This window comes from Notamacropus eugenii, chromosome 2, assembly GCF_028372415.1.
Source record: "Notamacropus eugenii isolate mMacEug1 chromosome 2, mMacEug1.pri_v2, whole genome shotgun sequence".
Taxonomy (NCBI): Eukaryota; Metazoa; Chordata; class Mammalia; order Diprotodontia; family Macropodidae; genus Notamacropus; species Notamacropus eugenii.
In genome coordinates this window covers 387,187,651-387,203,848 of record NC_092873.1, presented here as the reverse complement: position 1 = coordinate 387,203,848, position 16,198 = coordinate 387,187,651, and the positions used below count along the sequence as shown (strand labels likewise).

The following is a 16,198-nucleotide window of genomic DNA, read 5'->3' as shown; positions in this document are numbered from 1 at the left end:
GTGACCTTGAATGAGTCAAAACCTTTCTGAGGCTTAGATTTCTTATCTATAAAATGTATATTACCTGCCTCCTGTGGTTCCTGTCTCCCACTGTTGTTGGGAGGATCAAATAAGATAATTTAAGTAAAGAACTTTTTAAATCGTAGAGAAATGGAAGTTATTCCATTCCACACATTGAGCATGTGACAGTATGTTATATCAGCTCCCTAGGGGAAAGGAATTGCATGACCTTTTAGATGGTCATCTCGAATGTTGGTGAAATGTGTGTTTAGAATTTTAAAAGCAAACTTTTATGGGTGACTAGTGGAAAAAAATATATATTTTGATGTGAACAAGGGGTGTTTTAATTTCTTTTCATAAATCTTGAACTTAAATTGCTCCCAGGATGCAACAGGAAATCTATAGCATATACATTGTCTGATGGCAACAGTGGGAATGCAAACTTTTCCCTCTTAAAATGTATGAGGTATAAGGTCCCAGGATCTCCTCCAGTGTGGCCCTTATGAGGGGTGGCTATATAAGACCCAGAAAACTCTGGTAACAACAGTGAATTATAAGAGTCATTTGCTTAGTTACAACCATTCTTGGAGCCAGCTGGGCTCCTCAACAGCTATGCCTCCCCACCCCCACCCCTACCCTCAACTCAGAGGAGCTTAAACAGGGACACAACATCTAGAAAGCATCTTGTAAATATTTATTTGTCAATGCTTTGTCCTCCTATCTTGTGCTACGTATTGATAGTAACATCTCCCATGTAAAATACAAGTGACAGTCTTTAAATGTTGATGTTCCTGACACCTGACTGTCCAATAAATAGACCTTACTCCATCGTTACTCCTGAAATCTCATTACTTTTTCACTTTTCAGAAACAATGTGAAATGAAATACTTCCCCACAAACACAAACTCAGCTTTATGTCAGTCATTGCTGTCTAAATATGGAAGAGGACTGAGTCATAACATTGCTGAAAACGGTTCCTAAACACTGGTTAGGTGCCAGAGACAGGCTATCCAGAGATATTCCATACAAAATATATTTCATAGTCTATAGAGCACCTTTCTTTATGCATACATATGTAATAAGACACGCTGCTAGCCCATTGTTTATCTGGGCTGCTGTTAAGTGAAAAGTGAAGCTTTTTTTTTTTTAATAAAGCAAAGCTTATTTATTAGTAGCATAAAATAAAATCACCAGTAGCATTGTGTTTGCATGCATGCACTCCTAGATTTCCCCCTGATTTTCTAGCACACAAACTTTTTGTTTCAAGAGTCTTGTTCACACCATATCTTAGTAACTTTCATAAATGTTAAATGAGATGGGTCTGAATACAGGCAGCAAGCAATTCTATTTTAATTCTAAGACCAAAATTTTCTTCTCCACTAAAAATGAATCTTTTTTTCAGCTTCCAAACATAATTCTCAAATCCTCACTAAAACCAATAGCTCCTTGGTATATAACTTGATCTTAAGAAGGAATCTTGTTGAAGCTTATTTATGCCATCACGAGTTCATGCTACTAATTATCCTATTTACTAAGGAGAAAGGTCTTCCCACTAGCTCACAGCTGAATAATTAGAAGAAAAAGTGGAAATTGGTGACAATTTAGTGTTTGTGCCATCTGCTTCTATTCTGAGTTATTGGCACTAGCTTGACAGAGCCCTGAAGAAGGCAGGTTTTAAATCTTAGAGAAGCTTAGGGTTATCCTCTAATTTGCCCTTCTCTATCATAGGGGAGTGTGGGGTCCTGAGGTCTCAAACACCACTCAGTGGGTTTGTCACACGACTTAAGAAAAAGAAGGCTCTTGATTCTTGTTCATAGACAGCAAACAGGAATGGACTGTCCAGTTTCACTTCCAGGGAAACGGCTTCACAGAGCTTTTGGGAAAGATCTTCTTGTCCTCCCTGACTCTCTTTCAGTTCAAAAAGAACTGTATTCATCACCTGTAAGAGAGCAGCACACACACATTTCATTTTACTCAAGAGATAAAGATTTATCAGGTTGTATTCAGGGTGTGTTCCCAGAGGTAGAACCCATCCCAATTAGCAGAAGAATTGGGAAGCAGAGGTACATATAAACTTTAATTAATCACCACTCGACCTCACGTGTTACCTACCCCTAGTAAAATGTAAACCCAGTGTCTGATACATAGTAGGTGCTTAATAAATGCTTTGTCATTTATTCAGTGTTTCAGGTATTGAGTACCTTGTGTATAGAAGGGATGTTTTCTCGGAGGCACATTTTCTTTATACTTCCAATATAGGGCTGCCCATCAAATGAGTTTACATGGATTATTTCTTGGTGTGTGCGTGTGTGTGTGCGTGTGCGTGTGTGTGTGTGTGTGCACGCACACACATGCATGTGCATGAATCTCTCTGAAAGTATATGGATTGAACTAAATGCTGAGTTCCCTTCTACCTCTCAAGTTGTATTGGTGTGAACGTCTATGCACATGCAGAGTAGGAGATAGTATATCCAAAAAGGCTCAGCAGAGGCCAAAGCAGAGTGGGCAGGGTAGTGAGAAGTAGCCAAATCAGGAGTTAGAGCCAATGGATTAGTGGAATAATTTGACCCCAACTCCCCTTTCTGTGCCATGCTCCAGGCTGGAGCCGATCACTTTCTTCCCTCTCCTGACACACCTCCCCAACCTCCCTATCTCTTCTCTTCCCTCCCCTTTCTTTCCCTTGGCCCCTCTGCATCCTTCTGTTTCCGTACTCCATTCTCACCATGCATCTCCATGAACCCATTTGTTGATGACTAAGGGTAGTACGGGCAAGGAGAGTGACCTGCACAGACTTTAAAATGCCATACCTTTCCAACTTTGAGGTTTGTGTCACTTATTTTGCTCAGTTTTGCCTCCTTTCCAAGCAATTCAGGCAATTTGGTGTAGGTTAGCAGGTGCTGCACATCATAGGTACTCTCTTGTACCAGCTTTGGCAAGGTCAAGTGGATCTTCCTAGAAGATTAAAAATTAGAGGAATTGGAAAGTCTTACTACCAAGAGCAATCTAACACTCAAGACATGAAGAGAAGACCCAGAGAGCCTAAGGACAATGAAGCTGATGGACTTACAGAACACTTCACTTTGGGACAGTTAAAGCTTTCTGTGCTCTGAGGAGCAGAATATATTCCAGTATAATCTAAATTTACCCTTACACATTCTTCAAGGCAAATGAAGTCATTTCATGTTTTACTAGTTGCCCATCCATTATATCCGCATGTCTCATGGTATCCCAAGGCTGGGCTGAGAGCCATGGGAGAAGCTAAGAAATGAGGCATAAAGAATACCACCAGGAACTCTGATAAATAGTGACCAAATGTTTTCTCAGAGGACTGATGGTGAGTAAAAATGGTGACCTAGAGGTGCAGAATGAGGCATACATTTTTAGGCTAGACAGATGAGTTGATTTGTTTGTTTGTATCTGTTTCTAGGGTTATATTGGGGGGAGTAAGAGGAAGTCAGATGTGATGCATTTTAACCCTCAGGAGACTGGGGATGAGGTTTGATTGGCAGTCTCAAAATAGCCGTGCTCCAAAGGTTAAAGGACCCATAAAACCTTTACTAAAGTTAAATATCACTAGAAAAAAAAATCAATGTTTTGTGCAAGGAAAAAGATGAACCTGGGTTTGTATACTAATTTCATATCAGTATCACCTAAAGGGTTATTGTTTTATATGTTGATGGTTTTTCAAGGTTGTCAATATTTTCTTGCTGATAATTTCACTACCCACTGTAATGATGACAGACTGGAGAGTTTTCTTCTTTTATAAGAAATTTCTCTGATAGAAAAGATGGATGCATTTGGATCATGATTTTCATGTTAGACTTTTAACCATAATCAGTTCTCAAAATGGAGAGCTATTAGCACCAGAGGTGCCGATAAATGAGGGGTTTTTTAAATTGTCTCTCAAAATCTCAGAAGACTTTCACTTAAAAAATAGCAAGAGGAGGCCATCCTAATCTCCATCTACAAGTTAAAACTTTGTTTGTGAAGAAAGTTGAGTTAAAATGAGACTATATATGAGGCAAAAGTAAAGTGTGCTGATTCTATATAACTGCTGATATAACTGTTTTGTTATATACTAAATATGTACAGATTATATATAAATAACTAAACAAATTGACCTAAAAAAAGAAAGAACCATGATGTTAAAAAGGAGGAGAGCAGGAAGAAAGAATAAATACAAGACTCCACACCAAAAACAAAAAACCTGTACAATATGCCAGGTTACTCTATTAATGGAAACTAAGATGTGCAGTGTATACTTCTACCCTGTGAATTTGACTTTAAGGAGCGCAAATGTGTCTATCTACTAAAATGTCCTTTTAGTGCCTTTGATAGAAGGATGCCGTTTGGTTATACTGAACCTGGCTTCCCAGAGAGAGGAGGGGAAACATGAAGTCCTGACACCCACGGCATTTTGTCTACCCCATGTGCTTATCCTGACCTCATTTACGCGTGACTGGCATATTCAGAGGTGGCTGGTGTCTGCTTCATGTAGATTGGCACATTTGGTAAAGGCTAAAGCTTACTTGTCTATCTCAGGATGAAACCCCATAGAAATTAACTGCCTGGTCCTCTCAGAATCAGCCCGAAAAGCTCTGGGCAAGACTGGAGATTCTCACATGAGCTACTTTATCTCTCAGAACCAGAACCAATATCTAGACCCAGAGGGTAGTGAAGCAGTCAGGGTACATGCATCCTTTGATATCCTTCGTTCACCAGAGCTGTTCACGTACTATCAGTAAACTCTATTGTTAGATCATCTGATGTGAAGTGTGTAAATTGGACTGGTAAACTGAGTCAGAAACCAAGGCAGAATGAACCAGCAATCAGTGTTCTTACTGGGGTTGAACTGATATGTTTCTATCATAATAGGAGAAGGTAATAAATTATCATCACAATAACCAAAGGGCCAAACACAAGCAAAGCCATCCAATGGTCCAGGTAAAAGCCCATCGATTGACCACTCTGATTCAGGGCTCTGGAGAATTGCTCCAGAGGAGTCCTACACCCAACTTCCTGTCCTCTTAGCGAGAAGTGAAATTTGCCGAGACCCCTGCACCACCCTGATTTCTCTCTTGGTGGTCTTTTAGACTGGGAACTGGCCTAGCTTGGAAGCAGACACTATACTCCCACTCCCACCTCCATAGCAACTGATGCCAGCTTTGGGGTGACCTTGTAGCTATCCTGGAATGTGGGCAGGAGGACCCCCATCATGTCACTATGGACGTTGGAACTATATGATAGAAGGGAACAGGGCTTTTGGCCTAGGGACAAAGGGAATAGGAATTGTTTCCCACCTCACCTCAAAATAGAGATACAAAGCAGAAAGTACTTTCAATGATAGGTCACCCTGGAATGAGTAGCAGAATTAGAAGAATAAACCTATGTGAATAAAGATCTGGGCTGCTATCTCTTCCTATTCCTCCCTACTTCCATTCATGCTTACCTCCAGGGAATTCAGAAATTGGTCTAATGCAACAATATCCCCTTTGCCCCAACAAACCTCCCACCCCAGGGTTGTTAGTGCTGCCACCCACCCCCAGGTGATAGATGGAGAACCTAAGGCTCAGAATAAGTCATACAAGATATTACCAGAACCCCAGCCCCAAGTCATACCGCGGGGACAGATTTTTCATCCAACTTGAAAAGTCGCGGCCAAAAGCAATATTCTCAATTTTCTTTAGGTTATTGTTTTGAGGCTTAAGCAGTAGGAGGAAGGCATTCTCATTAAATGGCACTTGAATCACAGAGAAGTTGTTTTTGACGTCATTCCCATATAGGAAGATGCCCGTCCCTGAAAGCATTGGCACGGATACCCTGGTGGTGTTGTTTATCCAGAACACTTGGGGCTCTGCCAGCTGAGAGATTCCCTTTATTGCTCCTGAAATCCAAAGAGTTAATGAGAAGAAAGGGTCAACAACAGACCCAGGTAGCTCTTGCAAAGGACACAGCAAAAGAAATCCAAACACTGACACTTCTACTTCTGTACTGGAAAAGTTGACAGGAAGAAAATGGTGAAAGGGAAGAAAAAGGAGAAGATGGGACAGAGCAGAAGAGAGCAAGGGAAGAGAGGGTGGGAGCAAGGAGAGGAGGAAAGAAGAGAGATAAAAATACAAAATTAAGTCAATCCTGTCCTCAGGAAGCTTGTTTCTAACAGAGGGAGACAACCCACAAAAGGATGTGGTGGCCAGAGAAGAATGGAAGCCATCACAAACACCAAACTCTCTCTCCTAATATCACACTCGTTGTTTCCCCACTTCTGAATTGCTTGGCTTTCCCTGCCCCTCTGAATCCTTGTTCTAAGGCACACTTACCTTTGGAGACCAAGTTCTTTTTCAGCAGCCCTCTATTCAACTCATGAGACTCAGATTTCTTTACAAGTTTGAAAAGTCTCTTCACCATCCAAGTAAGAGATCTAGCTTGTGGCAAAGTCTGTCTATAATAATGTCTTCTAATCCTGATTCAGTCCTTCCTTCATTACTCTTCAAAAAAAAAAAATTCTTATTTTGTCCTGAGCATGGTTCCATAACATAATAATATAGGGAAAAAAGATGATTATATACATGAAGCTGCAAATCTATCATGTACAACTTACTATTCCTTTTAAAAATATAATAAAGTTATCATGTAATTTTCTTTTTTTTTCCTTTTTTTCCTTCCCTCACCCTAGAAATAGCTACCATTAGACACAAATTTGTGTGTATGTATGTAAAAATCATTCTATACTTCTATTTATCAGTTTTTTCTCTGAATGCAGATAATGTCTTCTTTCATAGGTCCTTTGTAGTTAATTTGGGTATTTATAATAGTCAAAATCATCACTCATAATTATTCTTAAAACAATATTGTGGCTCTATACAATGTTCTCTTGGTCCTACTCATTTTGCTTTTCATTATTTCGTGCAAATCTATCCATGTTTCTCTAAGGTCATGGAGCTCATTTCTTATAACATAGTATTCCATCACATTCACATACCACGACTTGTTCAACCATTCCCCAATTGACAATCTTCCCCATAATTTCCAGTTCTTTGCCACCACAAAGAGAGCTGCTATAAATATTTTAGAACATACACTTTCTTTTTCTTTTTCCCTAATCATCTTGGGAAACAGACCTAGTAGTGGTTTTGCTGGGTCAAATATAGGCAGTTTAATAACTCTTTGGGCATAATTCCAGATCACTCTTCAAAATGGATAGATCAGTTCACAGTTCCACCTACAGTGAATTAGTGTCCCAATTTTTCCACATCCTCTCAAACATTTGTCACTTTCTCTTTCAATCATTTTAGATAATCTGATAGGTGTAAAATGATATCTTAAGGCTGTTTAATTTGTATTTCTCTGATCTTTCATTGGAGCCTTCAATGCTCTTTGAAGATCAAGAAAGCCTCACTCTGGTCCTTCATTGCATAGTCAAGGGGAGAAAGGATTTAGGAAATATGTCCTTGGGTAAGAAGGGGAAAAGAGGATTCCAGAACCTCTTTCTCTATTTCTCTTCTCCTATTTTTCCAGCTTCAACTAATCAGCATGTAGTTTGTGAGCCTCTTCTTCCATATCCATTTGATCAATGAGTGAAGGGAAGAACCCCTCCCCAAACCTCCATTGGAGGAGGACACCCAGACCGGCTCTCTCTTCATTTCCCACTTGGCTGCCCTTCTTTGGTCTTCTCCATCATGCCCCAGAAACAGTTACCTTCCTCCCCTTCCACCTTTTCAGCTTCATCTAGTAGAATATTCCACCATAAGATTGTAAGCTCCTTGAAAGTAGGAACTATCTTTTTCCTTTGTATCCTCAACCTGCCTGCCACTATGTAGGTGCTTAATAAATGTTTATTGATTGACTGACTAACTGAACCTTAAAGATGTAGGCAAGGTGGTGGAAGAGGCCTTTCATAGGTTAATTTCTGGGAGAAGCAGTCACCCAACTATCTTTCCAGGCCCACCTCAAGACCTGCCTCCTAAGAGCTCTTCCCTGATTTCTTTAGCTCTTATGTCTATCCCTGGCAGTTAATCAGAGAGAGAAGTTCCATGATAGTTTCTAAGAAAGGAAGATATGTCTGAGAAATAGTCAACCCAGATTTGGAAATGAGGAAGCTGAGGAATATGAACAGAGCTGGTTTTAAAAGAGGCAGCATTATATGAAGGAAAGACTGCTAAACTGAAAGTTGTAGAACCTGAGTTGAGACCCTCACTCCATCCTTGATTAACATCATGTGTGATCTTGGGCAAATCACCTAATTTCCTTAGGCCTCAGTTTCCTCTGGTTTGGACTAGGTCTCTGAGGTCTCTTACAGCTCTAGATTAATTATCTTGATGTAGTATGGTTTGGAGGAAAAGAAGACCAGGACCAGTATTTAAAGCCTGCCTCTGATGTTTAATGCCTATATGTCAGTTTCCATCAGTGTAAAATGATGGATTTAACTAGATGGCCATGGAGGTCCCTTCTAGCTCCTGTCTAAGATTTTAAGTCTGGCCTAACCTGTTATGGAGGCCACAGTGTTCAAAATGAAAATCCCTCAGAAAAAGGAGAAAGTAGAAAGAGATCACTTCTCAGAGGGAGCTATGAACCATTAATGAATATAGATGACTGATGTGGATTGAAGCTATTTCACAGAATCATAAGATTTAGAGCTAGAAGAAATCTCTGGAGGTAATCTAAGACACCCTCTGCCACCCTTCCTCTTGTAGATGAGGAAGCTGAGGTCTTGAAACATTGTGACTTGCCCAAGGTGAGGATATAAATATATATTTAAGTGTATGCAGTGTGAATATGAAGTATAAGATACATTTTGGGAATGGGAGCCACCAGTAGCTGGAGGGGGGGGGGGGTCAGGAAAGGTGGAGGAAATGATTCCAACTGAACTTTAAAGGCAACTGGGAATTCTGAGAGATGGAAGGAAAGAGAGAGTGCATTCCAGGCATTATGGATGGCAGCCGGTGTGTGCAAAGATATGAAGGCAGGAGATAGAATGTTGTCTGGAGAGAACAGTATGAATTTACAGTAACTCACCGCTGAAAGGAAAGAGTGTTTGAAAAGGACTATTCAAGGGTTTTTGATGACTAGATTTCTTTCCCTGCCAGTACAGCTCTGTTCAGGCTCTTCCTTCTCTCTGTATCCAATAATAATAATGATGATAGTCGCTGCTTTCAGAAAGATGCTTGCATTGGACAGGAGTGCTATCACCTGCTCTGACTTCTTTCCTTATCCTTCCCCCACCCCTCCACTAGAAGCAAGACCATTGTTCCAGGGAACAAAGTTGGGTAAATCTTACAAGGTTAAGTCAACTAATGTCATGGAAACTGCTGTGGTCATTAACCTGTGCCCCAGGGCTAGCTGGAATAGCTGATCAAAGGGCAGGATGAGTCTCACCAGGTCCTACAACTCAAACCTCTGGTGGTTGGAAACATTCGACCCTTTTGAAGGGAAGTTTGCATGTGGTCGGTTTATTTTTCTTTTTTCTTTCTGAGATACACCATCTAGATCATAGAAGAGTCCTAGTTTAATGGGTCTCTAGACCTGAGAATGATCTGTCCTGGCTCTGTCTTGTAATTGGCCTTAACTTTCCCAGTAAGTCCTTACATTCAGGCATCACCAACTATTCTTTGACTTATCAGTCAGAGCCCATAAGACAGATCTGGAAGTGTTCATGGACTCTTGCCCTTCACATGGGAGACAGCTTGCCCAAGGAGCCTACCTTCCAATGACATGAAATGAATGATACCTGGGATTATTTGCCAGTGTCCAAAGGACAGTACCAAAGCTCCAGTTCCTGAACTATTTTCTCATAAGATCAGGGTATTGCCATGGTCATTAAAATGACAATCTTCTATTTGACCAGTCTGTGTCTATATGGTATTTATTATATTGCATACTATGTAATTGTTGTACAGTATTATAGGATGATCTAAATAGGTCTTTGTTGTTTGTTTTTCTTAGCACCTCTGAATTGGAGAATTATGTAAACCTGCAGATTTACCTCTTGCTTCATGACCCAGTTTGGAATTCAGTGAGGAACTGGAGGAGAAATGAATCTATTAATTAAGTAATTAAGATCAGGGATATGGCTTTTTTTTTAGTGTGATGGCAAAGAACTGGAAGCATAGTAGATGCTCATTGATTTTGGAATTGCTAAACAAATTGTAGTTTATAAAAGTAAAGGAATATTGTGGGTGGGCTTTGTTAGAAATGATGACCATAATGAGTATGATGACTTTAGAGAAGGCTGGAAAATTTTATATTACTGACCCAGAGGGAAGTAAGCTAAACCAGGAAAACAACATTTATGACTGCAGCAGTGTCAATGGAAAGAATAAAATGAAACAAAAGAAACTGAATGCTATATAATTATAATAACCAAGCTTGGCCTTAGAGAAGAAGTGAGAAAATATTCTACCCCTTCTTTGTTGCTCATACTGTCAGACAGGGTTGATGTTTAGATTTCCTGAATTTCCTTTATTTTTTATTCTTTGTTCAGAGCCCTGGCATCCCAGGTTTGGCAGTGGGGAGAATATATTTGGAAATCAAGGTGACATGCAAACAAAAGAATCAGTATTTTTTTTTAAAGCAATCCACAGCCAAAGGAGGAAAAAGAGAAATTGGCGTGGCTTTTCTAGCATGATATAAACCCTTCCCTGCCAAGCACAGAATTAAACAGGCAAGGGAGTGGGTGAGAAAGAGTCTATATTGCCATCTTGAAGTTGACCTTTGCTTGGTCTCCAGTTGTCCCTAGACCTGATTCTGCTCAGCTTATTTAAAGCAGCAGTTGGAAACAAGCAAACAAAACAAGTCTTCAGATCACCTATTTCCTCTGCACAACTGTTACCGTGGAGCTGCTCTTACCTTGGAAGTGCATGTAAGTAGCAAAGAGCATTGTGGTGTCTGGGCTGATTCCAGTCAGCTTCGTCTTCCTTTTCCATCCTGTGACAGCCCCAACAAACCTGTCAATTTTCTCTGCAGCAAGGTCTGGGTTTGTGGCCAAATCCAGGGAGCGGAGATAAGTGATGCTGGCAAAGGAAGCCAAGCCCTGCTTGAATGACAGCTTCAGACGTAGGTCCGGAGAGGTGAATAGGCCCACCACTGAGGTCAGGAGCAGACTGGAGCTGCCCTTCTCTTCTTGGGCTAAAAGGAGGCTCTGAATATCCTTCAAGGCAGAGAGGATCTTGTGCCCATCTAGTCGGGAGCTACAGCTCTGGTCTTCTTCAGGGACACCCAGAAATGCCTGGAGTTTAGCTGCTGTGGGGTCCACAGAACCCGAGAAGAAGGAAGTGAGGGTCCCAAAGAGGCCAAGGGGGGACAAGAGAATTGCCCCATTAGCGGGAGTTGCCGTCTCCCTCAGCATCTTATACATGCGGAAACCCACAAAGTTCAGCAGCATTCCCACACCTGTTAACCTCTTTTTGTCCTCTGAATCTAGTGTCTGTGCATAAGATACCAGCTCGTCTTTCAGGGCCACCTCATCCAAAGCAGATGTCTTGGCCTGAATTGGGACAGGGGTGAAGGTCTGCTCCTCAGTGGTCTCCACATCCACGTTGTTCAGCTCATTGCAGCTACTTTGGTTATAGTTAAGGAGGTAGAAAGGGTGCACGTACACCCGGTCACTGACCACCAAGGCATTCCAGCCCAACAGAATTACAATGACTCTTAGTAACATCCTGGAGCAGGTGCTACTAACAAGTACAACTTCTGCTTTTCCTGAAATGACATTTTTGGAAAGGAGTAAAGAAGATTGATTATCATGTGTCTACAATAAACCAGCTCCTTTGAGAGTTGCCTAGTGCAGCATAGTGGAAAAAGTGAATTAGGAGTCAAAAGAACTGAGTTCAAATATTGGCTGTGCTATTTACTACATGCGTAGCCTCAAGCAAGTCATTTAAATTCTTGAGGTCTGACTTTGCTCATATGCAAATAAGGGAGCAGGTCTATCTAGACTTCTTGATCTCTTCCAGCTCCAAATCTTCTAGTTTAAGCCCTTGCCTCTGTGGATAATTGTCCTATATTACAGAAATGCAGAAAAAAGGAAGTGGGTAACCTAAGACTGAACCATGTCATTGGTAGAGCTAAGAACAGACCTTGGAGAGCTTTCTCACAGAGTAGCCAAGTATCAATCTATCATATCAGTATTTACTGAGTGCTATTTTATGTCCAGTATAAGGTAGAAGAAGGCAAAAACCCAGTCCCTGTCCTCAAGGTGCTTATAACCAAGTAGGGAGGATTGCTTGGAAAAGAAGACATCTATGGAGTTTTGTGATGAGGGTCTAGATCTTATTTCTCAAATGCCACAAATGGTGTAAGGACACAATCTTTGTTCAGGCTCCCTACACTGCTCCATGGAATATAGGGTGGATGCTGTAGGATTGAAAAGGACTTTGAGAGATCTTTGCATCCTCCCCATGAATGGACAGAACTATATTGATCCATCCCAGACAGGAGAATTTATCTCTCTTGGATTGCTAGAGAGGAAATTCCATTACCTCCACCTGGTAACTGCTTCTAATATTTAACAACTCTTCCTGTGAAGAAACACTTATGTTGATATTGAGATCTGGAGTTAGGAGTGGGCGAGATAGATGTAGCTATTAAGAGCACAACATTAAATGCCAGAGGGAGGTGAGAGGGGTGATGAGGGTAAGGAGAAAAAGGAGGGAAGGGAGATGGCTAAGAGGAAATCAGTAAAAAAGAACCATACTTTTTTATTTTATTTTTAATAAAAGTGAACATCTTAACGTTCGGAGAATTTCCCTGTCTGTAGCATATTGATATTTATTTGGGGATATCATTGTGTGTACCGACTAAGGGTGGTGGCTAAAAACCTACAACAGAGAGTAACCCAGAGGAGATGAAGCAATTTCCAAACCAAGCTTATGGTATAAAAATGCCTTCTTCCATTTCAGCCTATAAAACAGCAATAATTCCCATAAATATAGAACGTTTACAAAGCACTTTCCTCTCAACAGCCCTGCAAAGTGGGCAATACAGGCTTCCTTATCCTCCTTTTGCACATGAGGAAACAAGATCAGATTACGTGATTTGCTTTTGGTCAAACAGCTAGTAAGTATTAAAACGGGGTATAAGCACTGTGCTAAGTACATAAAAAAATGTATTTTCAAATTATCTCATTTGATCCTTATAACAACGCTGTGGTTAATTGCTATCATTATCCCCATTTTACAGTTGAGGAAACTGAGGTAAACAGAGGTTACATGATTTGCCCAAGATCACACAGGTAGTAAGTGAGATCAGATTTAAATTCCGATCTTCCTGATCCAAAACCTGGCTCCCTATCCTCTCCATTGGTCATAGGATCCTAGGATCCTTATCCAGAGCTGGAAAGAAACTCAGATATCATCCAGTTCAACCCTCTCACTTTATGAATGAGGAAAGAGAGACCCAGAATAGTTAAGTGATTTGTCCAAGGTCATACAACAGAGGCAGATTTGAGGCAGGATTTGAACCAAGGTCCTCTAACTCCAAAAGTAACACTCTTTCTGCTTTAAATCCAGTTCTGTTTGTGCTACCCAATGCTACTCAAAAACTCAGCTCCTCTTACTCTGCCCTCAGGGAGGTTAATATCTACCCATCATTAAAAAACATACCATACTATAAAATTGGATATTATGTATGATTTAAATATGCTTAAGTTCTTAACTACAGCCTTTAATTTTAACTACACCACTGCTGAACAACATCACTTTGTGGTCCACTATGATCCTTAGACTTTTTTTCTACTGTCCTTGACATGACCAGGGATTCCTATCTTGTATCTATACAACTGTATGTCCTGTATTTACTTTTCCTTCATCTTGCGTACCACGATGCTAGACACATAATAACCTACCTTTGTCATTGAGAAGAATCTTAACCTTTTTCTGTTCATGTCTTCAGTTTCCACAGTCTCTTCAAATCTTGATCCTGTTCACCTGGACATAATCTAAAGCCTGAAGATTTTCTTCACCATGCCCCAACCCTTGCCCCAGTTTATGCATTCTGATTTTACCTACAATTTTTACCAAACGTAAATGACTGGGGAGGCATATCCTGGCTTAGATACTATTTGATACTCAGCAAATTACTTATGCTTTCTCTACCCAGGACAATATTCTAAATTTGTGTTAAAGAACCACATCATTAGAAGGTGTTTCCACACCAGAAGTGTCTGCTTGAAATTACATATTTAGATTTAAAACAAACAAATAAATATAATGAAGAAGGGAAATAGGAAATATCCTCTGAACCACTCCAAGCAAAGCCTGATTTGCCAAATGATTTCTCATCTAAATGAGTCAACAGTAAAAGCTTTGGGAATCAATTGCCCAATAAGCTCTCTGCAGTTATGGATATGTAGGCAGGGCATGGGGCTGCTTAATCCAGATAAGACAGAAATGCACTCCCTTCTCCCCGTCTCAGCCCTTTCTGCAGTTTATGGCCACCCTCTCAAACTAAACAATTTCATGGATCTTTTTCAAGCTAAAGACTCTTTCCCCTTCAATTGTAGTCTTTAGCTTTGTTCCCCTTCCCCCAATTCTCACCCCATCCCCAACAAGCCTATGTTTCTAGATAGGATGCAGCTGGTGTTTTGAAAATGAAAGATGGTTCCATCTGTTGCAGATCTCACAGTTCTTCCCTCATCTTCCCTCTTCTCTTCTTTCCCATTTGGCTCATTCCCCCTCCTTTTTAACTCTTTCCTTCTTCAATTGCCCCTCCCCTTTATTTCAATTTCAGCTATTTGGGGCTCCAAGGCCTGGCAGCCAGGACAAAACAATCACAAAGTGGTAGGCAGATTGGCCTCAAATTACTCTCTGGAGGGAGCTGATGGAAGGAAAAAGGAGGGTGCCAAACCATGTCTGCACTAGGTCTCTTGTGTGACCTCTCTCCCAGCCTCCCCTGGAATTGATTTTGAAAGGTTCATACTACAGGGGTATAAGTGTATCGGTTCACAGGGGCAGCAGTCTGGGGGGAAAGCACTGTAATGAGAGTCAGGTTCCTAGGCTCTGACTCCTCATATATAGATTTAAGAGCAAAATAAAGGCAATGAAGTCCAACCTCCACATCTTACCAACAAGGAAACTGTTGAAGGTCACACAACTAGTAAGTGTCTGAGGGGAGATCTGAACTAAGGTCTTCCTGAATCTAGGTCCAGGGCTCTATCCACCATGTTAATCAACCTTTGCTCCTTCCATTATGCAGAACCCAGCTTATCTGGGAGAGTTTCACCTTCAATCTCCTGGGAGGTTGAAGCTCCTTTTTTCTTTCTCAAAAAGACTCATCAACGATGGGGATTGAGGATCTGGCCAGGCCTCCACATCTCCTTCCTCACATGCCCATGCTGTTGCCTACCATCAGTCATAGCACTGGCTGCCTTCTCCTCTTTGACTTGGGGCTATCCTGGCTGCATAACACAAGCCTGCCTCCTTCTCCCCATCTTTAGTCTTGGGTACAGAAGTAGAGAGGACACATTTATTACAGTCATGGTCTCATTCTCATGATTTCACAAGGGAGTTGGAACTTGTAAAACAAAACCAAAAAATTAGGAAAAAAAACCCCCAAAAACCTCTTGGGGGCAGAGTGGGAAAACTTCAGGCAAAGAGAATTAATGAGATGTTCAATAGTTTCTTTCTGTTGCCTCAGCCTCCTGCTGTCAAAAGTTCCCTACCAAGCAGCTTGTTCCTGGCTCATTGTGTTCCCAGTTTGATTTTTCCCAGACAAGCTGCCCTCTACTGCCATTCAAAGTTATTGTTATTTTCCAGCGCTGTCCTCCCTCTCTCTTAATCTTTCTTGGCCCCAGTTGCCAAGATCACCTACAGACAACTGAGGGAGAAGAGAGAAGAAGGGTCCCCAGCCACTCCAGGCTTACCTCTTACTCCAGAACTCAGGGACTCAGGCTGCCTTTTCCACCAAAAGTCCTAGGACACCTTTCTCCAGTCTGGGGGTACTGCAGCTATATTTATACTGGAGGACAGGGGATGAGAGACATTCCGAAGCCTTCCTGTGTTCTGGCTGGCAGGAGGGATGACATCACTCAGGCCAAGGGCGCCAGGGCTGACTAGATCGAAGCCAAACATGTGGATGCAAGCGTCTTTTATCGGAAAAGCTTCCAAATCAACGCACACTTACCCCAGAGAACACTGTGGCTTGGTATAGGCTCAAGTTACATATTTACTAAGTAGACTGGAACCAGGGCCCCAGCCACTCATTGACA

At 41.2% G+C, this 16,198-nt stretch overlaps 1 protein-coding gene across 2 annotated transcripts; it reads right to left on the bottom strand.

The window, feature by feature from the left end:
- Window positions 1-673: 673 nt before the first annotated feature.
- AGT (angiotensinogen) lies at window positions 674-15,973 on the bottom strand. Of its 2 annotated transcripts, none has more exons than XM_072647463.1 (5): window positions 15,854-15,973; window positions 10,843-11,694; window positions 5,620-5,884; window positions 2,808-2,952; window positions 674-1,939 (listed from the first exon to the last, which is right to left on the bottom strand). In XM_072647463.1, exons 2-5 carry the CDS (start codon window positions 11,651-11,653, stop codon window positions 1,751-1,753), a joined length of 1,410 nt encoding a protein of 469 aa, XP_072503564.1. In that variant the 5' UTR covers window positions 11,654-11,694; window positions 15,854-15,973; the 3' UTR covers window positions 674-1,750. The 2 variants fall into 2 exon arrangements, with proteins under 2 accessions (XP_072503564.1, XP_072503565.1); XM_072647464.1 differs by lacking the exon at window positions 15,854-15,973 and adding an exon at window positions 13,838-13,914.
- Window positions 15,974-16,198: the final 225 nt, after the last annotated feature.

Excerpts from the sequence above, each read along its gene's own strand:
- AGT (XM_072647463.1), bottom strand. The coding sequence starts at position 11,653 with ATGTTACTAAGAGTCATTGTAATTCTGTTGGGCTGGAATGCCTTGGTG. Across the intron at positions 2,953-5,619 it reads ATGAAAAATCTGTCCCCGCG|GAAGATCCACTTGACCTTGC; the intron begins GTATGACTTGGG and ends TTAATCTTCTAG. Across the intron at positions 1,940-2,807 it reads CAAACCTCAAAGTTGGAAAG|GTGATGAATACAGTTCTTTT; the intron begins GTATGGCATTTT and ends GCTCTCTTACAG.